This window comes from Melospiza georgiana, chromosome Z (assembly GCF_028018845.1).
Source record: "Melospiza georgiana isolate bMelGeo1 chromosome Z, bMelGeo1.pri, whole genome shotgun sequence".
NCBI classification, from domain to species: Eukaryota; Metazoa; Chordata; class Aves; order Passeriformes; family Passerellidae; genus Melospiza; species Melospiza georgiana.
In genome coordinates this window covers 19,224,603-19,248,954 of record NC_080465.1, presented here as the reverse complement: position 1 = coordinate 19,248,954, position 24,352 = coordinate 19,224,603, and the positions used below count along the sequence as shown (strand labels likewise).

Sequence of the window (24,352 nt, the reverse complement as noted above, 5' to 3'; positions counted from 1 at the left end):
TCTGGCACATACACTCAGCACATGGTGAGAGGGAGCCTTGAATGTGGAGCTGTCGTGTTTAGCAGCACTTCCGACTGTGAGTACTTTCTGCCCTGCAACAGGATTGTCCCCTTGGTAAGCCCTCTACTTGGATGTTCACCTGCCTCATCCATTTTCTAAACGCTTTTAAAGTGTTTCTACCTTTAAAAAACGAACAACAAAAAAAAAAAAAAGCCCACAAGCAAACAAACAATGAAAAAACACAAAAACCAGAATGCAGCCCATAAAAGCTCGTTCAGCTTTTTCTCAGGACAAAAGGGAAGAGAAGGTAGGCCAATGCATTTACTCTTATTTTTCGCTGTGCTTTTTCTCACCCTGGCAGCCGCAAAACCGGGCTGATTACAGCTTTTCCAACCGTATGCATGAGCATACGATTCTTGGGGTGGGGGTGGCAGTCCCCTTTTTCTATTGCTGAAGACAGACGCAAGAGGAAACCAGCGCTCCCTTTCCAGACTGCTTTCACTTTCCATTCTTCTGCTGGGCTGAAGTTTCTTTTCCCGTCGCTCCCTGCCTGGGGGCGGTTCATTCCCTGTTCACCCAGCTCTCTCGCCCCACGGTTCGAGCGGGCTCCGCACACGCGGCCGGGGTCGCGGCACCGGGATCGGCACCGGGATCGGCACCGCCGGCGGCGGTGCGCAGGCGGCCTTGCCATGACGGCGGAGGAGAAGGCGAACCTGCGGTGCTACAGGCGCTACATCGAGAGGAGCCTGAACCCCGTGTACATCCTCAGCAACATGACGGAATGGCTGTCCGACGGTGAGAGCCGGCAGCGGCGCTGCCCCCGCGCCCGCCGCCCTCGCCCCTTCGCGGTCCCCTCACGGCCTGTCCTCTGCTGGCTTCTCGCTAGAGGTGAAAGAGAGAGTCCGCAAGGAGGAGGAGGAGAAGGGCGTGACGGCGGCGGCCGCGCTGTTCCTGGATGCTGTGCTGCTGCTGGAGGCGGAGGGCTGGCTCCGGGGCTTTCTGGACGCCCTGGTTGCAGCAGGTGAGTGCCCCGGGCGGGCCCTGTCGCCGCTGCCCGGGCTGGCGCGGCCGCGCCCGGCGGGAGCTGGGCAGAGCCCGGGCAGGGGCACTGGCAGGGCCGCTCCCCGGGCCGGGCCTCAGCCGCCCGTCCTGCCAGACCAGGTCAGGTGCTGCAGGAAAAGGCAAGCTGACAGAGTCTGGCAATAAGCCTGTTAGGAAGTGAAGCATCTGGAACAATTCTGAAGATGGAGAAAGCCTCATTGGCAGGAGACTCACCCGCTAGAAGAAACAAGACGGCTATTGTTCTTACCAAATACAATGAAAGGAGGCTAAATCCTCTGAAGAAGAAAGGCACATTGGTCAGGAGGTGTGTAGGGATTGCCTGGTAGAGTGGGATAACTTCACTCAACGACAGAGTCTTAAATTAGTTAATTTTTTTTTTAATTACTCAGTGGCATTTAAAGCCTTTTGTTTCAAGAAGTAACCAACCATTAGTAGTTTATAAAGGTGAGTGTTCCATGGTAGCTACAACTACTTGATGTGTAAGTTCCTAATCCAGTTTCCTTTATTAAATGGAACAGAAGGTATAAAATTAGCAGCATCTGCCAGCTTTCTTCCCTACATGTATGTTGTGTCATAGATCCTTGTTGGTGATTTATTAGATATGTTGAACCCTACCATCTCATTCCATAAGCTTCTTTTGTTTTCATTTCCTCACCATTAATTATGAATAATTATCTCAGTGAACAAATATTACAAAGTTCTTATCACTTGGATGTAGCCCACTCATCCCTTAAAGCAAGTACTAGGTCCAGAGCAACGTTATACCATAATAGTAAAATCCTGATGAAATCCTGATGATCCATGTGATAATCCTGATTTCTGAACTGCAGAACTGAGCCTAGTAGTGGTGTTCAGTTTGGTGTATCTTCAGCAAAAAATTGAGACCGTTAGCCCTCTGATTCAAAGTGCTATCCCAAGTAGTTCTTAATTGGGCTGGAGACTAGACTTTGGTATTACTCTTCTTTTTGGCAGATGCAGGGATAAGTAATACTTAGACTAAAAACATACTGGTGGTAAGTATCCATGCCACTCTTCCGCTCTTCTAAAAGGAAATAAGAAGTTAGGCAAATTCCTTCTGTTTAACCCCAAGTTCCTCTGGGACCCTCATGTGCATTTTTCCACTTCAGAAGCCTATACAGCAAATCACACAGGTCCTTAAAAATGCTTCCCTGCTGCTGTCTGTTCCAGGACAGTATTGTCAGCTGTTTGATGACTGTCTTGATTGCAGGTGTCTGTCCTGCTTTCAGTCAGGGACTGGCTTGCCTCCATTACAGGAGGGATTTTTGAAGGAGGGTGGAGCCAAAGACAAGAGTAAAAGATAAAATGCAGAGAAATAAAAGGCTACCAGAGCATCTTGTGATTCTTTGTAGTGTCCCTTGCTCTGGGAATCCTGTGGAAGAGTATCATGGAATGCAAGAATTCCAAGGATTGTATGATTGAAAAACACAGATGGATATAGTTGCTTGGCGATGTGGCAATATGACCTGTGATATAGTGTGGCTCTTTCTTGTTTTTGTAGGTGTTATGACTCTTTTAGCACAGGGTTTTTCATAATAAACATACAAGTGCTAAAAAGGAAAATAATCACTTATTAGATAAAAATTGTATGTGACTCACCTAGATTTTTATAATTTACAGGAAAAGATAATTTTAATTTCTCCAGTGTGGCTGAGAAAATGTTTTTTTCGGCGAGTTCCTAGCTATTCTAGCTAGAGATTGAATTCGCAGTAATGATTTGTCTCTTTTCTCTGAAAGGTTACACTGGGCTGGCAGAAGCAATTGAAAACTGGGACTTCAGCAAACTGGAAAAACTGGAGCAGCACAGGCAGCTGTTGAAGCGGATAGAAGCAACAATGCTAGAAATTAATCCAGTAGCAATCATGCCATACATAAACACATGCCTGATAGAGAGGGAGTGTGATGAGATCATTCAGGTATAGTAAAATCCTGGCATTTGCCTAGTTTTGCTTCAGAGAAGTGCTGGCTGCCTCACTTGTGGGATGAATCAGCGCGTGTGTGACAGGTGGCTGGGTGAGGACAATGGCTGGCAACAGGTCTGCTATAATTTCATAACTTCTCCTGTTCTGAAATGGAAAGCCTCAGAGGTTTATGGCAGAGAGAGTTTATTAGAGAGACTTTGCGAGGCAGAAATTGACAGAAATAGCTCTGTGGTGTTTCACACCATTTACAATTATTCAAACAAATAGTCTACCTGTTGTTATAGCCCAGCTAAGTTTCGTGTGTAACTACACTGCCAGAATTGAAGCTGTAGTGGGTAAATGGCTGAAGTTTATTGTAAGGCTTTGATTCTTTGAGAAGGCAGGGCAGTTTTCAACTGAACATCAAAGATAACAAATTCACCCACTCAGCACAGAGCAGTGGGTTTGATTGCTCAGAACCTACGGCAGTTTCTGTTTGTGGTGTGTGCAGATCAGTGAAAACAGAAGCAAGGCAGCCGGGATAACAAAACTCATTGAATGCCTCTGTCGCTCGGATAAGGAAAACTGGCCCAAAAGTCTTCAGATGGCATTGGATTGTGCCGAATATTACAATGCAAGTGAACTGTGGAATATAAGAGAAGGTAAAATGTGAATTGATTTTATGATGCTCTTTTCCCATTCTTGTACCAGAAAGAAATTTCTTCCTTTTTCAGGAGAATCAGACTTATTTAGAAAGATACCATCGGACTACTTTGTGATCAAAAAAGAAAAGCCTTTAAAAATTTATTTTAAATGTCTTTTATATAAAATGAAATACAAATACTGTCCCACAAACAGGCAGAAATTAGTTTTTGACTATTTTTCCTGACAAATGGTTAGGCATGGTACCTTTTCTTTGGTAAAGAGAATCAGGCAGAACAGGCTCTGAAAGCATAAAAGTAGCCAAATAGTTATCTTCTTTCTTCTCTTATTAATTCAACATTTGTCATCTTTTTGGCTGCTTGAGTTGTGATAGATCCAATATTTTCTGATAAAATATGATTAGTAATGTGATAGTCTAGAGAGTGATACACTTCTATGATCCCCAGAGCAGATCACATACCTTTTTCTATAAGAAATCGATAAGCAGCCCTTCCCAAGTAATTATGTTCATATTTTATAAAAGTGCAAAATTGTCTCTCTTAGATTTTGCTTTTGTCATTGAAATTATTTTGTCATTATCAAATTTTGCCATTGAATTTACCTTTCCCTCCTTGAAAAATACTTGTATAAGTAACCTGCAGCATAGAAGAATTTAGAGAAGAATACATTATTTTGCTACTGAAAAAGTGATTTTAGATAAAGTGGATAAAGTGTATTATCTTCATATCTACATTTGCCATCTCCCTAGGTGGTTGTTTGAATTGTTTTTTTCAGTTAGCAGAATGGATAAACTATATTTAAGTGGCTTCTTCAACTATATTTCTAATTTGGAATTTTTTTTATTACTGCAGTCAAAGGTTGTAATTTCTTATCTGGAAAACTAATTCCTATATATGCATAATGTTGTATACATAATTAATAAATTTATTGAAATATAGGTTAAATCATACATAAGAGTAATACCTATTTGTATATAGAAATTATTTTGTGCAGCTGTTGGCAATACATATTATATGTTCACAATTGTATTTTTTAAGTTAAAGTTATTACTGTCTTTTGGGGCAGTTTCCTCTAATATCCAACTCAGCGAAGCCAAAGCCAGCCTACTGAGGAAACATTGTCCATATTGCAAACATTTTACTGCTGGCAGTTAAGAAGAGTTGGTACCAGAAATCAATTGCAGATATTGTGTGCTTTCTGGAGCTGGATTGTGATGGATGGAGCAGATGTGTTCTTTCTTCCACTCCAAAAGCAGTGCTTTGTGATCATATGTTCTGTTTGCAAAGAAACTCTTCATGCAGGGCCCTGGGATGGTTCTTTGAGAAAGTATTAATTATAACACCAAAGAAAATTTCTCTTTGCATCATTGTGTAATATAAAGAATATATTCTTACAATTTCTAGGTCCTTTCAGAAGGTGAGGAGTCAGGGAGACCAGAATCTTGAATTTACAAAGCTTCTTTGAATTCCTAAGAGTTTTTCATGCTTGTGGTAATTCCGTGCTACACAGTGATTTCTTGCCACTAAACACAGAGGATAAACTTTCCTCCCAGTCTGTTGTCTCTTTTGTTTTTTGGAAGTTGTTGCACATGCATTGAGCACATGTTTACACATGGTTATTCTGAACCCAAGATTCTCAGTGCAGTCCATCTTCCTTGAAAAGGAGCCTATGTGCAGCATCATTTTATGTACTCTTTTTCTTCCAGCAACCAACTCCTTCACCTTGTTGTCACTGCAAGTGCATTTTAAAATCATAAAGATCAATAACATGCCTTTTTTCCCATTTATACAGATAATGGCAAAGACATTGATGATGAAATGACAGATGCCTCTGAGAATTACTTTGAAACCATGATGACATTTTCTGAAGAAGCAGAATGTGATAATCTGAGCAAAAATCTCTCTTCAGTTTCAGGTAAGTCTTAAGAACTTAAAAGTTTCTGGTTGGTATTTTTCATTTCCTTAGATTCCCGAAGGACACAGATGTAGTGTACCACAGTGGAAGGTACTGAGGAATTAGTGCAAATCTCTGACTTCATTTAGCTGTCTTCTGTTTTAATGTTTAAAGGATCTCATGCTGGGTGTGCTGGGTGTTGCAAATATTAGGGCTTGCCCCTCATTTATTACATGTCTAGTGAAAAGTTGTTCTGTCAGCACATTATCGAAAAAGGTCCCCAAACACCAGCCTGTTGTTTATGCACCTCTTCCCTGATATAATTAATTCACACATGACCTGATACTAACCAGTTTAGAGAACTGAATGTGACTGCAAAGGATCTGTGCAGTGACTATCATGGCAAATTTTGCTCCACCAGTTATTTCTAGTTCCTATTCCATAAGTCCAAACACTCTGACAAGACCACAGTCTAAGAGAGTAATAATTTCAAAAGTCTGTAGAGCAGAAGGCTAAAATAAATCCTGTGCATGTATTTGAGGAAAAAATAATCCTGTGTGTTTTCATTCTGAGTTGAAAAAAGACCAGCTGAAGTGAACTTTGTCAGCCAAGACCTTAAATTATTTCATTTTATGAATCACAGTTGAGGGGTAACAAAAGTGTTCCATTAAGCTCACACAAAATTCTTGTTTGGTGCATCTGTTCTGTTAAAAGGCTTGTCTGTCAGAGAATGTTCTGTGTAGACTGTAAGGACTCTTCTACCTTTATCATTTTAGATTGCAACTATATGCGGCACAACATATTTTTTGCATTTTTAGTGCAACACTCTTCACAAAAACATTTTTTTATTCTAGAAAGCATCTATGAGTCTTCATCTGTTTATGAACCAAAGAAGGCTCGGAGCTACCAGATTGAGCTTGCACAGCCTGCTTTGGGTGGGAAAAACACATTGATTTGTGCCCCCACAGGTAAGGAGACAGACATTTCTTAGAAAAATTCTCTTGGTGCATGTGGCTGTGAAGGATAGGGAATGGTGAAGGTTGAATCAGACTTCAGCTATTTATTTCAAAGCTGTCTTCCTTGCAGTAGATCCAGATCTGCCCTGCAATTAATGACCATGGGCAGCACAGATGCTGGCAAGACATGTCTGTTGGCACATCAGTGCTTGTATTCAGCACATTCAGCTTTCATTTCTATGTTCTGACTTCTGCTTTCTCACTCCTCAGGGTGGATTTTTCAGTTTAAGCCGGTCACTAATCTTTATATTTAATAAATTTGTCTTGTAAGTTGGAGGAAAAATAGGATGAGTTAGCTTGAGGCTCCCCTCTCTTCTCTACTGCAGTGCCTACAACATCCAGCGAGGGTAATTTTCCCCTGAGCTCTGAAGGCAAGTGGGATAACAGAGGCAGGGACAGACAAGAGCCCTGGCACAGCGAGCCTGAGGGCCAAAGGAAAATGAATGGGAGAGGAGCAAGGCTGCCTGGGGAAGGATGGAAGCAGAAATGTGTCTGAAGGATGGAAGCTGGTGTCTATACATAGCCTGATTTGATGTGAGAGCACTGAGTGGAAAACAGACTCAATGATTTCAAAGAATTAAAATATAACTGAAAATGGATTTTAATCTCCAGTGACTGCTAAATGGCCTTTACAGACTGAGACTCTGAGAGAGAAAGGGGTGATTCCCCACCTGAGTAAACAACATGCTCGCATTCAAATCTGTTCAGAATGTGTTCAAGTCTGGAAGAGTAACAGCCCCATTGTCAGCTCCCCTTTGTTATGAGACATTCAGATGGGACAAACTGCTGCTTACAAATGCATCTTGTCATACTAGTCCTTTACCACTCATGTTTTTTGTTTGAAGGATCTGGAAAAACCTTTGTGGCACTTATGATTTGTGAACATCACTTGCAAAACGTTTCCTCAGGACGAAAGGCAAAAGTTGCCTTCCTTGCAACCAAAGTGCCAGTGTATGAGCAACAGAAAAATGTATTCAGGCAGCATTTTGAAAGAAGTGGGTAAGTGTCATTCTCCCTGGTGGCTTCCTCCACAGAAAATAAACTGCCCAATTGGTCAGCTGTGGCTAGGGCAAGATGTAATGTGTTTACTGGTGAGCAAGAGTGTTTGACAGTAGCATCAGGATGATGACTATCTGCAAGAATGGCATTGCCATAGCAGACTTTGTTTGGAGAGTCTGAAATCTGGTTCTGGAGAGTTTAAGCACTTGTTGTTGCCCATCTATGGAAATGGTGAAAGTATTTCTGTACTGAAAGAGTGAGGTATACTTTCTCTTGAGACTCCTTTCACACCTGCTTCCAAAGCTGAGGCAGTTCCTGGCAGTAGCAGTGGGATTCCTCATGCCATTCTCAGAGTCTCTCTTTTCTAAATGGAAGGACCCAAACTTCTTTGTTTTTTCAACCTGTAGTCCAGTAATGTTAGTCCACCTCTCAGACGGGACTGCAAATTGCTTAGAGGGGCATTAACAACGTATATCTTCGGATTTTGAGGGAACTGGTTACTCAATATCCACATAGGTATCCTTGTAGCTATGGGAAAAGGAGGCTGCTGGGCAGAAGCAGTCCCATGATGCCAGACATGTACACGAAAGGGATGTTATATGTGAGCTGAAAAATGCAGCTTAAATGTACAAGTTAATAATTCCTCAAATATTACATATTTTTGTTAATGGTAGTTGAAAATCCAGTTATTTACCCTCAGCTCTTTTTTTTTGTTCTCAGCTTCTATGGTGAAACTGCCAGCTCCAACTCTTTGACATTTGAAACTTAGAAGCTGCCTTTCAACCTTGCTGAAAAGCCCAATTTTCTAGCTTTCCATGGCCTTTTTCTTACCCTGTTTCTTGCATCTTCTTTCCAGATACTCTGTTCAAGGAATTTGTGGTGAAACAGTTGCAAATATCTCTATAGAGAATGTTATACAGGACAGTGACATCATTGTGTTAACGCCCCAGATTCTTGTGAATAGCATGGAGAAAGGGATCCTTAGCTCCCTCTCTGTCTTCACTCTGATGATATTTGATGAGTGCCACAACACTACAGGCAACCACCCTTACAATGTGTTGATGACCAGATACCTGGATCATAAATTTGACTCCTCTGCAAACCAGCTACCTCAGGTAAGGCCCAGCCCGTCAGCGGTGGAAACATTAGAGGAAAGTGTTTTGCAATGCAGTCAGCAAGGTCTTGCCTTTTGTGCTGATCCAGTTCAAACTCCCATTTAGCAACAGCTGCAGATGGAAATGGTAGCATCTGGGGCATTTTTTCATCCTTGGACACTTCCAGGCATTTTTCCCATGATACATCTTCCCTGCAGCTACCAAAGGAGACTGATCAAGCATAGCAAAGATTGGAGTACTTGAGAGAAAATGGAAAAGCTGAAATGGGAAGAAAGCATGTAATTTAGTAATCTGCTTGTTACCTCTCTGTTGCTGTTTTCTGCCCAATAAAATGGGGCCAGTGCCTCTGCTGGCATGAGATTTTCATCCAGCTGAGGAGACATCTCTGAATGAATCAAAGGATGGGTTTGGGTGTGGGTTTGCTCTTCCTTTGTATGACAAGCACTGACAGATACAGCTCGTTATGGATTTAAGTGGCTGGATAGTTTATTTTAAGTTTAAATCCTAGAAGTTGGAGTGCCTTGGAGTATGCATGAGTACCTACAGGATTTGGTTCTTAAGTATTTGTGCCTGCTTCTTGTGTACTTCTCTGGCCTGTTTTGTTTCCTTGTTTTTTAAGATGGTGGCAATTTGGTGACTGGTAATAATGTCTCCTGGTTTTATTCCATTTGTGACGAAGGAGCAACCACTGCTATTCATGTGTGTGCTTAGATTGTAGGTTTAACTGCTTCTGTTGGAGTTGGTAATGCCAAGAGCACTAATGAAACTATAGAGCACATCTGTACCCTCTGCTCCTACCTTGACATACAGGCCATATCCACTGTCAGAAAGAACAAAGAAGATCTGCAGAGGTTTCAAAACAAGCCAGAAACACGTAAGCAAACTTCCTTTTTATTTTCCTCTGAGTTGCAAAGCACCGTGATTATGACAGCTACTAAATTGCCCTTTATTTAGATTAAGATAAAAGCTTAAAACTAAGCTGGAGCTTTTTTCCCGCTAGCTTGGAAGAAGCTGAGGCTTGCAGTCTCTTGTCCTGCAGTAAGGCAGTGCCCACTTGGGCATATTTTCTCTTTGCTGTTGATGCACCAGCTCTAGTTTTTATTCAGGTCTGCCAGTGAGGACTGGGGGCTGCTTATTTCTGTGTACCTGGAGTGCTCGTTAGCAGTAAACTTGATTGTGATTGCATGGAGCACCATGTGTAGCATTCGTCTAGACAAGAGTTTGTTCTGTGCTTCCCAAGGGAATGTTTTACTTAGTAGACTGACTTATATTTCTCTTCTCTAGATATCAGATGGGTTAAAATGCGAGCTCAGAATCACTTTGCAGACATTATCTCAGGTCTGATGTCTGAGACAGAAGTGTTGATGAGGAAGATTTACTCAGTGGGTAAGATGCTGTAATATGCCTGTATTGCAGTTCAGTATTTGATTAAATCAGTGTGAATCCTTATAGCTGCTACAGAAACTATTTTTTCACTTCCTTTTGCCTTAATTTTTAGTTGCATTTAACTAATATTTCCTACATAAGAGATTACAAATACAAGAATCAATATTTTCCTGTTATACCTGATTAGTTTGACAATCATAAACTTTTTTATTTGAATTTCAGTCTGTCACATGCAACTAAAAACAGTGTGTTTTTGACAGTGTCAGATCCTTCTGAGTTTAAAGAATCTGAAACAAAAGGGCTTGCATTCAAAATGCAGCAGGCTGGATTTCTTTCATGAGTAATACCTTTGTGTTCTTATTTAAAGATTTCTCCAAATCTTCTACACCCAATCTGTCTCTGTTAGGAAAATAAGAAATGTCACAGTGGTATTACTCTGAATGTTGTAATTTTTCCCTTACAGCAAAAGTTAATTTTCACACTTGCTGCTCTGACACTACTTGTGTTTTCTCTGGTCTCCAAGTTGCACTTGGAGTTGAGTTTATTTCTAGAGTTGCCCTGGACACTTTTTCTGGTGGCCATTCTGTCCTCTTTATGCTTCTGGGTACTCCTATTTCCACTTTTTACCAGGTCTCCATTATTTTCCTTTGAAAGGCCTTTGAGGTAATGTTTCAGGGTAGGATCTGTGCAACATAAACATCACTGGAAAGAGGATATGGCTGCCCAAGAAAGTAAACAGTTGTCAGTAGGGTTCCAGCTTCAGGAGCTACTCTGGTGGGAAGGTTTGCAGAGAGGAGAGGTATGATTGTGAAAAGAAAATGGTTCTCATGATTAGCAGATTAATTCTATAACCCTTCAGAAATAAATTGATCTTTTCTGCTTTTGCAGAGTTCCTAAGTGATGTCCAGTAAGTAGCATTAATAAAAAAAATGGAGAGTAGAAGGAGGTATAGAGCAGAGACCCCCTTGCATGAATGGATATGCTCAGGATCAGCCTTGGTCTCTCCAGTTCTGGATTAAAGGACGTTGTCTGTGTTTAGACTGTTTTTTGCACACTGACTGCAGTGCCTTAAACCTGTTTGCGTCAGTTCTAGATTTACCCCCCGCCCTCCACTTCCCAGATATTTGAGAGTGAATTATATTCTGGGGCAAGAAGGAGAATTAAAACAGCCACACAACCAAAGAAATCCCCATCAAAACAACCCAAACCCAAGAAGGCTGATCAAAGAACAGAGATTTTCAAAATGTGTGTTATGTTAAGCAAACACTTCTGAAGCTTATTTTGCATCACAGCTCCTCTTGCATGAATGGCAGTGACTTCCCTTCTGTGGACCCTGTGGTTACTGTAGCCATGAAGCATTCAGGCAGAGTGTGTATGCAGCAAAGAGGTACTGCCCAGTTCTGCCTCAAGGACAGCCCCTGGACAATATGCTTCTGGACTATTTCGTGAATGAATATAAACTGTTGAGCAGGTGGTAATTCCAGGAGCATGCCGTTTTTTTGAATAGCATAGGCTTCTTACAGGATAAGCTTTGATTTTATTACTAAGTCCCTGCAGATGTTCCTCAGTTGAATTGTACTGGGTTAATTTTAGGCTAGTGTCTGGGTATAAATTGAAACACAGGGAGTGAAGAAGACAGAGTCAGACTCTTCACAGGTGGTTCCCAGAGGTGGGGCACAAGCAGCAATGGGCACAGTCAATGGGCCCAAATAGAAATATTTAAACAACAGGAAGAACTTTTTTGCCATAAGGTGGTCAAACACTGGAACAGTTTGTCCAAAGAAGTTGTAGACTCTCTATCCTTGGAAGTACTCAAAGCCCATTTGAATTGAGTGACCTGCTCTAGGTGATCTGCTTTGAGCAGAGAGTTGAACTAAAGACCTCCACAGGTGCCTTCCAACCTTACTAGTTCTGTGATTGTATCATAAAACTGTTCTTTTGATTAGGCTTTTTAGAGCCAATATTAGTGGGAAATGTGTTATCCTCTAGCTAATGCTTTTTATTTGTTAATCAAGAGGAACAATTTTTTTTTTCTCTCCTTTAATAGATTCCATCTCCCAAATCAACAAGAATTACTTTGGAACACAGAGATATGAACAGTGGATAGTTTCCACTCAGAAGAAATGCAGACTATTGCAACTGGAAGACAAGGAGAAGGAGAGCAGTATTTGTAGAGACCTTTTCATTTGTACTGAACACTTGCGGGTAAGTGTGTATCCTCTTTCCTTCCATACAGAGCTAGAGTCATTCTGTTCCTTCTGTTAAAAGTTCACCTAGAAGCAGACTTTGGGCCAATTGTCCTATTTAGATTTGTAGAATATACGCAGAGTTGGAAGGGACCTCCAAGGATCATTGAGTCCAGCTCCTGTCCCCGCAGAGGATATGCTCATCGTGAGCCCAAAAGCATTGTCCAAGCACTTGTTGAACTCTGTCAGGCTGGGGTTGTGACCGCTTCTCTGGGGAGCCTGTTCCAGTGCCCAGCCACTCTGGGTGAAATCCTGACATCCAACCTAAACCTCCCCTGACTCAGCTTCATGCTGTTTCCATGAGTCCTGTCACTGGTCACAACAGTGAAGAGATCTGTGCTTGCCTCTCCACTAAGTGAGGATGTTGAAGACTGCAGCAGGCTGACACAGGCTATAAAGCATAAGGCAGCTAAGAGCTGTCTCTGTGATACTCACCAGGGACAGATTAGTGCAGAGGAGACTTTGCAGTGCTTGTGTTGTCATGAAAATGGAAGAACACCACAAGTTTGCAACACTTAATCTAGCTAAATAAAATCTGTGTTCATCCCACCCCGTGGGAAATGAGGCCTAAATGCTTGTGTCTCTTTCCAAGCAGAAATTCAACGATGCTCTCATTATCAGTGAAGATGCCCGCATTGAAGATGCTTTAGCCTACCTGAATGAATTTTTCACAAATGTAAAAAACGGACCATTTACAGAGTTAGAGAAGCAGCTGACGGAGAAATTTCAAGGTATTTCCCACAGTACCTGTGACAGTTGTAGGGGAGATGAGAGCTTATGGTCTTCCAGCTGGACCAGGATGGTCCAGATGTTTTCTTCAGAGTAGGTGCAGTTGTTTTTCCAGAAGCTGCACTTTCCAGAAGATGTGGTGACTGCATGGGTGCAAGTGCAGTGTTAGGGCAAGTGCGGGGGGGCTGAATTTCTGGGACTGTAAGCTTGTAGTGCAGAAGCAGATAAAATAGTAATAATTGTAGCTGGATGCTGTAATAAGCTCTTAGATACCTGTCTTGGAGATAAGGCAACAGTGCCCTTATGGCTGTGCCCCACAAGTAGGGGGATGGTCTACAATCATGGGTGCTGGTAGCCTTAGATAAGCCAACATACACTGCTCGGTGCACTGCCTCACCTGCTGGCCAGTGCCAGTCTTCTGGGGAGAAACAGGTGGCCCTTGTACTTTTCTTATTGAAAGTCAGAGGTTGTCACTGTTCTCTGACCTGATTTAGTTAGCAGTGGGCTATATTCCAGCCTGTGGTCTGGTGTGTTGCAGTGTTGACTGCAATTTTAAATTACTGGTCTGTCTCCCCTTGAGCTTCAGTTGTTTTCTTAGAAGAAATAGTGCAAGAGCTGAGTTTGTTTTCTTGCTGTCTTTGATACACAGTATATCACAGAAATTCTCATGAAAGTTTGCTACAAAATGTGAGATATTCATAATTTGTTATTTTTCTGGGGATTTTGTTGCATTTAACCAACAGATTTCCCTGCTTGCATCTGAAAAAATGGAATAGAAAATAAAAAAATAAGCTAAAGAGAATGTGTGTGCTGTCTGAAAGTAGGTTTGTGTGGGAATTCTGCTTTCTGCATTAAAAAAGGTAAATTTTTCAAGAAACCTTTTGTTTTTTTTCTTTCAGAGAAAGAACAAGAGCTGAATGCTCTTTCAAAAGATGAGTCAAATGAGAATCCAAAGTTGGAAGAGCTTGCTTGCATCCTGGATGAAGCATACCACTATAACCCAGAGACTCGCACTATTCTCTTTGCCAAGACAAGAGCCTTAGTAGCTGTATGACATTTGTTTTTAAAACTCCTAAAATGGGAAGTGGGAAAATAAAATGAGTCATCATATTACCTTTCCCATTTTGATCTGAAATAGAAAAATGTGCATGTATTTGATCCTTCTAATTTATTTTATTGTGTCTACCCAAGCCCTGATGCTCTGAGGCAGGATGAGTGAGTTTTCTTTTTCTGAAAACTACAGTACAGCTATGGTGTCTGTCATGATGTCTAACTACATGTTGTAGTTGATCATTAAGCCATCAGATTTTTATTTTAAGCCTAAAGTGTGTTACAATATAATGTGTTTTAAGAGTTTTGGCTTTAAGGTAGTGGTGTTATGAATCAGCAGCTCTACTCCATTACTGACTGCACATCAGGAGGTATTTATACATTTCTCAAAGGGTTCCTATAGCCCTAAAGAAGGTCTGGGCCCTAGCACCTGTTTTTCATCAAGACAAAGGAAAAACTTTGTGCAGCAGTTGTTCTCAGGACTCTTCTTATCAGTGGTCTATTTCATACTTGCCTATGATCAAAAATCTAGGCTGGATGATGGTTTTTTCCCCTTACAATACCTTGCTCCCAGAAAAGGTTTGTGCTTAACATTAATGTGCTGCTAATCATTAGCACGAGTAGATTAAAACATTTACTGGAAATACCAGCTCTTGTCTACTGTAAACAGATTTATCAGCTGAATGACCCAGCCCCCCTTTCTATCCTTTTCATTCAGACATGCTGGATGAATTGCAGACCAGAAAAAAATTAAAAGCACGCTAAAGTCCAAACTAACAACACCAAGCGTCTGCTGGCAGCTTTCCATTTTAGATTTAAAAACCTACAGTAGCTTGGCTGAATTTTGTTCTTCTGTAAGAGCAGTTTGAATGTGCTGCTGTCACTGTGTAGTGGAAGCCCAGTTTGTAAATAGCAACTACTTTCCTTTGATGCTGGAGGTGTAGAATTCAGTGACCTGTTATTTTATAAGAGAAAAATGCAAAATTTTTAGCAGTGAAAGGCTGCTTGCTCTCTAGCCAGCCTTTGTGTTTCTACCTATCACAAACTAGCATTTCATCTGCACAGGGAATCTAACTCCCTGATTTGCTCTCCAGGCTTTGAAGAAGTGGATAGAAGGAAACCCTCTTCTTAGCCATATAAAGCCAGATGTGTTGATGGGTAAAGGAAGAAGAGATCAGAAAACAGGTATGCAGATTTGCACTAAGATATGCTAAACCACTGGTGGCTATGCTGCTAAAACTGTTCTGCTTTTCCTGTGTTCATCTTATGTGCCCTTACAACAGAAGAAGGTCATGCAGGTTTGCACTTGCATTCTTCCATATTGGGAAGACTTTGAATAGATCCCAAGGAGATGCTTGCATTTTCTGTCCAGAACCTTTGGTTAAAGCCAGCAGTAGCACTGTGAACAATACTTTTCTGCATGATTCTTCTGCTGGTTCAAAAGCAGTTTAGAAACTTCACTATCATATCTTCTTGTGATTAATTCTCATATTATCTCTGTTACTTTTATAAATCCCTCTCTTATTTTGTGTTTGGTGGCAGAAAGACATTTTAAGATAGAATATAAGCTACAGCTGAAATGAATTACCTATGGCTTAAGTTCAGAGTTAGGTTGGGTTTTAACTAACTAGGCTGCATGGGTGTCTCCAATAAAGATCATCTGTGTGTTGTGTTTAAAATGGTGTTTCCCAGGTTGATAATTCCTGTGACACATCAATAGGATTCCCTGGTCAGCAGGTATGATGTACACCCAGCTCCATATTAAACTTGAAGTAGTTTTCCAGATCAAAAGGATGTACTAATTTCTAATTACTTAAGTAAAAGCAAATGTAGTATCTTGCTCAAGGAGCTCTTCAGTGTTTTTTTGCTGACACAGTTTCTTGGTACTGTAGGTATGACCTTGCCAATGCAGAAGGGTGTACTGGATGCATTCAGAAATGACAAAGACATCAGACTGCTAATTGCTACATCTGTTGCTGACGAAGGCATTGATATTACCGAGTGCAACCTTGTGGTGCTCTATGAATACTTCGGAAATGTCACCAAAATGATCCAAGTCAGAGGTATGGAATTTCAGAGCTATTTCTGTAGAAGCCTGTTTTGGCCTAGAAATGGACATGAAATGCTACTAAATGGCATCTTGGAAATACTGTAGGAATACATGCATGCCTTGCTGTTGTTTCTGTGTGCTTTAGAGCAAAGTCAAGTGAATGATGGGACATGATAAATTTGTTCACAGAGCCAAGTCCTTGCTGCTGTCTGACTGACAACAGGTAAATAGCCATGCTGCACAAGGTTATTGAACTGTTGAGAACTGATACCTCAAGTTCACAATAACATATAAGCAGAACTATGGCTAGAAGAACTGTTGTCAGAAATATTACAAATCATTCTGTGACAATTTACAAAGGACTGCTGCAATGGAATTTCTTGTATTGCCTTGGCTTCTGAAGGCCTTCCCCAGCCTGGTGGTTTATTACCAACCCAGCTACTCTCAGATACATGAGGCCTTCACCCGTGCAGATCTCTAATATTTAAGACCAAAAGAAAGACACCCTGAGTTTTTCTTCCTTGCTTGTCCAGAGAAATCTTGAGACTTTGGCCCTAAATTTGGTAATTTTACAGTATGGCCAGTAAAGGGGAATGAAGAGCCACACCAAATACTGATTTCTGCTTCACATTCCTAAGTGGCATAAAACTGCCTGCTCTATTAAGGGTGCATCTGCAATATTTTTCCTATTTCCCAAGCAGTTAACATCATAATTTAATGTGAAGTGATTTCCATTGTACTTACTCTGTACTCTACTTTCAGGGTTTGTGTATTGCGACCTTCTCATCTGTGTTTTGTAATGAAATAATTGGCCCAAAATTGACTTTTATGGATGAAAGGACAGTGTTTTTTATTAAGAAGCCATCAAAGATGCAAAGAAGAGAGGTTATGTCAGTTTCAAACCACATACAGTCATGATTTTTGTGGAGTAAAAGCTCAAAGGAAAGTGTGAACACTTTTATAACCGAAATACTGCTAAGCTGGTATGAGATCCCTGAAGTTTGCCTGTGTCACAGCTTTAATAAACAGGCAGGCAGTAGGCATAGTCAGGTAGAAGAGAAGGTGCTTGCTGTTGTTGTCTGTGTTCTTGTCAGCACAATATTTCCAATTCCTTAGGTTTTTGTGATATATGGGGATTTTGGGTCTTTTTAGACATCAATTAGCAGGGCTGAAAACTAATTAAGAAAGACTAGGATGAAGTTTTCTCCTTTACATTTTTTTTACATGACAAGAAGACAGCAAGGTGCTACACAAAAATTGTATTTTAAAGCATGCCTGAACTCAGCACAGGGAGGCCACAGAAGCAGGCAATATAGTACTGGCTAGCATATATCCATGAGGATACCTGGAAGGGGGTATCTTGTTCTGGTTTGTTTTTGAAGAATGCTCTTCAGAATTGTCTGAATCTGAACATTGCAAACAAAAGCAGCCATACAGACGGTGCTTAATAGTCTCATGGCAGAGCAGCCATTTTTGCACAGATTGTTAAGAGTAAAAATGTGTTGCTGTGTAGGTCGTGGAAGGGCAAGAGACAGCAAGTGCATCCTTGTGACAAGCAAGACAGAAGTGGTTGAGAATGAAAAACGAAACAGTTACAAGGAAGAAATGATGAATGCAGCTATTGAAAAGCTACAGAACTGGGATGAAACAACATTTGCAAGAAAGGTTTGTGTTTTGTGCAGTTTTCGTACTCAAATTTTAAAGGCATAATCTGTATCAACCTTCACCTACTAGGGCTCTATGAGGGCCAAGTGATAACCCAAAGGAAATGTTCACTGTACTTGATTTCTGACAAAGGCTAGGTCAGCAGAGAAGGGATACTGTGTACTGCCATTTTGTGAATATCAACTGTACAGTAACTGCAAAAAACTTAAGAGTGAGAGGTAGAATTTATAACCTGTTGCTTATGGAAAGAGGACTCATGGGTAAGAGTTTGGGGCTGTCTTGGGCACAGTATACAATGATATTGTGATGTTTTGCAGCTGAAAATCAGGAGGGCCAAATCCCAACTGGATATTCATATGGAGCATCACCAAGGGCTAAGGAGAAATCCCCATTCTTTATTGGATATCTCACATAGGGACAAAGATGAAAAGACTGAGGCTCTTAATGCCTTGTTTGACTCTGTAAGACTGGTTGTTCTCAGGATATCCAGCCCCCTGAGCTGGATGACAGAGATAGGGAGCAGGATGAAGGCCCCATAATCCAAAAGGAACTGGTTATCGACTTGCTACACCACTGCGACACACACAATTTTATGGGGGCACACGGGATCCACCCAAGTGTAGTGAGAGAGCTGGTGGAAGAGCTCATCTATCCACTTTCCAGCACTTTTCAGGTGACTGGAGGTTGGTCAGTGTGACCACTCATCTACAAGACGGACCAGGAGGATACAGGGAACTGCAGCCTCATCAGCCTGACCTTGGTGCCAGGGAGCATTAGGGAGCAGATCACCTTAAGTGTATTATCCATCACGTACTGGACAACCAGGGATCAGGCCCACCTGGGAAGGGTTCAAGAAAGGCAGGTCCTGCCTGAGCAGCTTGATTTTCTTCTGCGACGGTGTGGCCTGTCACATCCTGTGGCTAAGTGGATGCGGGGAAGGCTGTGTTTGGTGTCTCTCTGAACTTCAGTAAGGACCTTGACACCATTTATCACCGCATTCTCCTGGAGAAACTGGCTGTTCATGGCTTGCATGGGTGCAGTCTTTGCTGGCTAAAAAAGTGGCTGGGCCCAGAGAGTGGGAGTGACTGTAGTTAAATACAGCTGGTGACTGGTGTCAGTGGTATTCCCCAGGGCTCAGGGAAGCCTGGAATAAGCTAGTGGCAGGTACTACTAACTGATGATTTGTGAGTCCAAGGGGGTATGGGAGAGCTAACTAACAGAGCTTTCCCCTACCCCCTTGGACTCACAGATCACCCTGTTTCCAGACAAGCTTTCAGAGATTGAGCTGTGCAACAAAGGGTGCCCAAGGGCCCCTGGTCTTTACAACATTTCTTCTCCTACCTCCAAGGCTTGGTGCAGTTGCCTCTACTTCTTCTTGGAGGATTCCATTTCTGCATTTGGTTCTCAGCTACAGGCTGTGCGTTGTTCCTTCTTTCTCTGCCTGCAGTTTCGGCGGTCTTTGTTCTTTCTTTCCAAACCATGAGATTCCCAGAGCAGCAGTGTTAATTGGGTTTTGGGTCTCAAATGTCTTAAGAGTTCACATTGACATACCAGCCTTAAGACCAGAGGGGCTGTTGGGGGCTGGAGGGGAGCTGTTCATCACACAGTCTCATTCTAGCCCTGCATTCTAAATTGACAAATGTACCCTGTTCTGTCTTTTTATGAGTTGACAGAACATTAGTGTGTTTCATTTTGTGTGCTTTAAGTAATAGGTTCCTAGATGTTACATGCCCAAAGTCACATTTAGGCTGACAGTGGGACTTCATTTCATAATGATCTTGATTTTTATTTATTTATTGCAGATACGTGGCCTGCAAATGAAGGAAAAGATGGTACGAGATTCCAGGAAGAACAAAACAAAACAAGAAATAGTAGAAGGGAAAAAAAATCTTTTGTGTGGAAAATGCAAAGCATATGTCTGCAGTACAGATGACATCAGAATTATAAAGGTATGTTTCTGTACAGGAACCTATATCCATGATCACCAAGGAAGTCAATATTATTGAACTAACTGCATTGTTTATCAGTGTGGAAGTGGTTATTTTGTGCAAACCGGAGGAGAATAGAAATTCTGAGTAAATCAGAAAACCACAGGAACAGTTGAGACTACTTCTAGTAGTATGATATGAGATATGATATGATATATGATATGATATGATGTAATATGACATTATCCAACGTGTACAAATACGGGATGCGGTAAGAATCAGTTCAGTTTTCCTGAAGCCCTTCTGAAGTCCTTCTCATGAATTTTGTTGAAAAACCCCTGATCTTCAACTACATAACCTTCTAGAGTTACTGCTGTATATTTACTTCTCTGATTAGCATCAGAGGGAAGTCTCTTTGCTGTTGAGATATTTCTCCCACAATTTCTGTTGACTGAAAATTATCTACGCAAAGTACTGGGATCAGCTTACAAACTCCTTGTCTTATGGGTCAAGTTGAGTTTTTAAAACAAGGTAAATCATGGTTTCACAAGAAAAGCCCTACAGTTCTTCAGTATTATTTTGTTTTCCATTCTGTAGGTGCAGTTCACATTGCTTCTCTGTATGTCCTGGGGACATTATGATTGTACTCTTTCTGAACATGCATAGTTTCTTTGTAGAAAAAAGAAGGCGATAATCTTTACACACATAAAGTGGTGATCATGGAAGAGAGGCTCTTCTGAGGGCTTTGAGCCTTTATAGTTCTCCTTTTTTGTTCTTTTGAAGCTGCTTCTATTTGCACTTCTCTGAAAAGTGCAGATGCAATGTGATGAGGGGCCTCAGGCCACAGCTGAGCATTGCCATGGCTGCCTTCAGGCCCTTGCCAAATTTTTGTTTGTTTTTACCAGCTGCTTTTGGAATGTAGAGGGTGCTCACTATAGCTGAGCTATTCCCAACTCTGCAAGGAGTTGGGAATAGCTCAGCTTTGTGAAAACTTGGTTACATTTCTTTGACAAAAAACAAGGGCTATCTAAAGCACCTTTGACTTTTACTCTATTTTGTGCTTCTGGCTTATCACCTATACCTGTGCAAATAGACCCAAGAGTTCAGAAAACTCTTCAGTAAGTGGTGTTTGCTTAGCACTCTGAAAATAACACCTCCGTTTCTAAATAGTCCCTACAAACTGCATTTTTGGAGGATCTATCATTTTTAGACCTAAGCTCAGACTGTAAATATGCTTTCAAATAAGGCTGTTAATTTCTTTAATATTTTATTATATATATTATAAACAATAACTGTAACTCCTTCATCTTGTTAGGGTTATTTTTTCTACCACTCTGAAGTAATTGCATGACCTGTCATGGGAAACAGGAGTCTCTCAAACTTGTCCATTGTCTGAATTACTCTCTTAGTTTCAGGGACATGGCTCAAATACTGCAAACACAGTTTTTAAAAAGCTTACTAAGTTCAAATGTCTGTAAGCTGGTAACTGGGGATACACAGTAATTTTTTTTTTTTTTTTAATGAGCCTGGGTCTGGGTCCTTCTAGTACCTGGTATTCCATGAATGGGGAAAGAAAAGAGCAATGAGCCAAAGAGGCTGGAAGGTGAGCCTCCTGGATGTGACAGCAAGTGCCTTAACAGGGAGAATATGTATTAGAGAAGGGAAGGGGAATGACAAGAAAAAATGAGGAATGTTGTTTCTAATCTTAAGTGTTTCTGGCATGTGTTTCAGGAATCTCATCATACTGTCTTAGGTGATGCATTCAAGGAGCGTTATACAACAAAGCCCCACAGGAAACCTTCTCCATTTGATGGTTTTGAGAAAAAAAGCAAGATGCATTGCCGAAATACTGAGTGTCAGCATGACTGGGGGATCATAGTGAAGTACAAGATATTTGATAATCTACCAGTGATCAAAATCAGAAGCTTTGTACTAGAGGATGTTGAAACAGGGACACAAATGGATTTTCAGAAATGGAAAAGTATTAATTTGTCTTTGAAGGAGTTTGATGAAGAAACATCCAGCTGAACTCAACATTTTAATGGATATATTGTTCTAGGGCCCTATGCTGAAAGAGCAGCAATGATCAATGATCAGTTTTCTATAACAACTTTCGTTCTTTATGCTAGGTCCCTCACCCACCTCTGGCTAGATTATAAAAGGCTGGTAAAGCCACTAAAACCAGTATTTGCTATATAATGAAATATTTCACCAGAAGTTTCACTAGAAGGACAAATATGTGCCTCGGTGTATAGATACAAATAATTATGGCTGTGAGCAGCCTGGTCTGAAAAAAAATAAATGAAGTTGAGTGACTAACACCCAACTTTAGGTAATAGGCTACACTTTCAAGAACTGAGATGCGAATCAGCATGTTCTTTAATACTGTTAGTGTGTAGTTGGATTGCACATCCTTGTGAACAGCATGGCTTACTAGCACTTCAGGCAGTACTCTAGCTACTTTTGAAACTTTTAAAAAAGTTACTTTTAATGTTTTAGATGTTGATATATAAAATTGAAAGAAAAACGTCCAGTAACTTTTCTGTAAGGAAGATACTACATCTCTTAAATCTATCTTTAATAGGAAATGCTTCTGCAACAGTAAGAAATGCAGTAGGGCAGAGCCCTCTTGGGGATTCATCCTTGTGATTAAAATGGTAGCACTTTTTTATATCACTGCACCTTGATCAAGTTGCTGTTGCTCAAGTTGCAGAATGGGCACCCTCCAGTGCTGCTGAACTGAACAACTCCTAACAGGGACAAAGTGCACTGGATCATGGGAGGCAGCTCAGTTTTGATGGGGATTAGCACTTACCGGGATGCCCTGTTTCATGGATTGTCACCTAAATTCTCTCAAGACACTGGAAATACCGTAAGCTTCCTATCAGAGCTGATCTAGCATTCTTACAAAGTATAGGCATTAGTGTATTCAAATCTGTCCTCTTTACCCAGATCCCAGACTTCCCTGGGAAAAACAGAAATTCCAACAGAGTTATGAAATGTTGTACTTTAACACTTAAAAGCACCTGCTGATTCCACACATCTTCAATGAGCTTAGTATTCGGTATTTCTGGAACCAAAACCAAATGTATTTTAAGTTCAATTTGTGTGTTTGACAATGTGGTAAGGTATGTATGTGCAAGAATTATGTTACAAAACACCAGAACTGATTTTAAAAAACCCAAAACCAAAACACAAACCCCCCACCCCAAACCTAATTTAAGAGTTTAAAAAAAATGAACCTAAATTTATGAGTTCAAAAATTAATTTAACCAGCCTAAATCCTACTCAGCAAGGCTTGTGTTGTTCTTGTAAAGTGTTGTGTGGCATTAAAAGCAAAAGAATTTTGTAAGCACTGCTTCATGTTCCACCTCAATCCATGGCTTTTACTGTGAAAGCTGTATGCACTGTACAGGAAGGCTGAATCTCAGTCCTACAATAACTTCCTCTGTACTTAGTTTTTAACTAAAAGGAAACATAGAACAATGAATTAAGATGATCTATGGTTTAGATAATGCCTCCCCTCCAAAAATACTAGGAACAAAATACTTTTGAAAAAGGCTGATTTAGCACTGTCAGATTAAAAGTACGTGGAAAAATCACAGTTCTTAAGTATCAAGTTGCTCTGTGAAAGGACCATCTGCTTTGGGACTTCGGGCATTAAAAAAAAAATCAGTCCAAAATTCCAGTTTATAGTAGTAACTTCTGGGCAGTTGAACTTGAAAGGTTTTGATATTTGCCTACTCTTAAAACACAAGGATTTCACACTAAAACTTTGCAATTCAGCCTAAGTACTAAAGGTTGATGGGATAACATATTAATAAGAATTTAGCTTGATACAAGAAGCCTTTCTTTCAGTACACTGCTTCAGCGAAGATGGGAGGGTGGAGGAAGAACACCAGTACTCTGTGGCCTTTGAGAATATCTGATTTTTCAAAAAAAACCCTGAAGCTGAAATTGCATAATTCTTACTAAGATTACTACCATATTAACTATGTTCACAGAATCTTAGAACAGCTATGGCTGGGAGGGACCTCTAAAAGTCATCTTGTGATCCAAGGGATTGCACAGGACAATGTTAAAATGTCCAGACAGCATCTGAACATCTCCAAGGATGGAGATACCAAGACCTCTCTTGGCAATCTCCTCCCACTGGTACTTGGTCCCTCAGAGTGAAGAAGTGTTTGTTCACAGGGAACATCCTGTGTTTCACACTGTTTGAGCCCACTGCTTCTTGCTCTGTCATAAAGCAACACAGAAAATAGCCTGGCTGCATATTCTTTTGTGCCCTCCATTCAGATATTTGTACACAAACAGCAGAGATATCCCTGAGCCTTCCCATCACTGGACTAAACAGACCCAGCTTTCAGCTTCTCCTTGTGAGAGACATTTCAGGCCCTGCAGGATTGTGGTGGGCCTCTGATGGATTTACTAGAGGAGCCACTATCAAGCAATAGCATGTTTCAGGTACAGTGCAGTCTTTGTGCACTCCTGAAGTCTCTTCTTTCATAACTGTTTTAACAGTTGTTTTTTATCCAGAAACAGCCAGACCTGACTGCACTACAAACACATTAGGAAATTACTTGGAAGTAATTTCTCCATTATATTAATTGTTGTGGCGGTTGCTGTAA

General features: G+C 41.0%; 1 protein-coding gene across 1 annotated transcript; it reads left to right on the top strand.

Moving 5' to 3' along the window:
• The first annotated feature begins 477 nt into the window (after positions 1 to 477).
• Positions 478 to 22,410, top strand: RIGI (RNA sensor RIG-I). Its single transcript, XM_058044404.1, has 18 exons — positions 478 to 795; positions 887 to 1,021; positions 2,818 to 2,996; positions 3,493 to 3,643; positions 5,436 to 5,558; positions 6,392 to 6,505; positions 7,399 to 7,552; positions 8,409 to 8,667; positions 9,379 to 9,541; positions 9,952 to 10,053; positions 12,101 to 12,258; positions 12,895 to 13,030; positions 13,928 to 14,076; positions 15,173 to 15,263; positions 15,971 to 16,141; positions 17,642 to 17,793; positions 19,596 to 19,742; positions 21,453 to 22,410. The coding sequence occupies exons 1-18, from the start codon at positions 690 to 692 to the stop codon at positions 21,747 to 21,749; spliced, it is 2,787 nt and encodes a 928-aa protein (XP_057900387.1). The 5' UTR covers positions 478 to 689; the 3' UTR covers positions 21,750 to 22,410.
• The last annotated feature ends 1,942 nt before the right edge of the window (positions 22,411 to 24,352 follow it).

Excerpts from the sequence above, each read along its gene's own strand:
- RIGI (XM_058044404.1), top strand. The coding sequence starts at position 690 with ATGACGGCGGAGGAGAAGGCGAACCTGCGGTGCTACAGGCGCTACATC. Across the intron at positions 796-886 it reads GACGGAATGGCTGTCCGACG|AGGTGAAAGAGAGAGTCCGC; the intron begins GTGAGAGCCGGC and ends GCTTCTCGCTAG. Across the intron at positions 13,031-13,927 it reads GCTGACGGAGAAATTTCAAG|AGAAAGAACAAGAGCTGAAT; the intron begins GTATTTCCCACA and ends TTTTTCTTTCAG.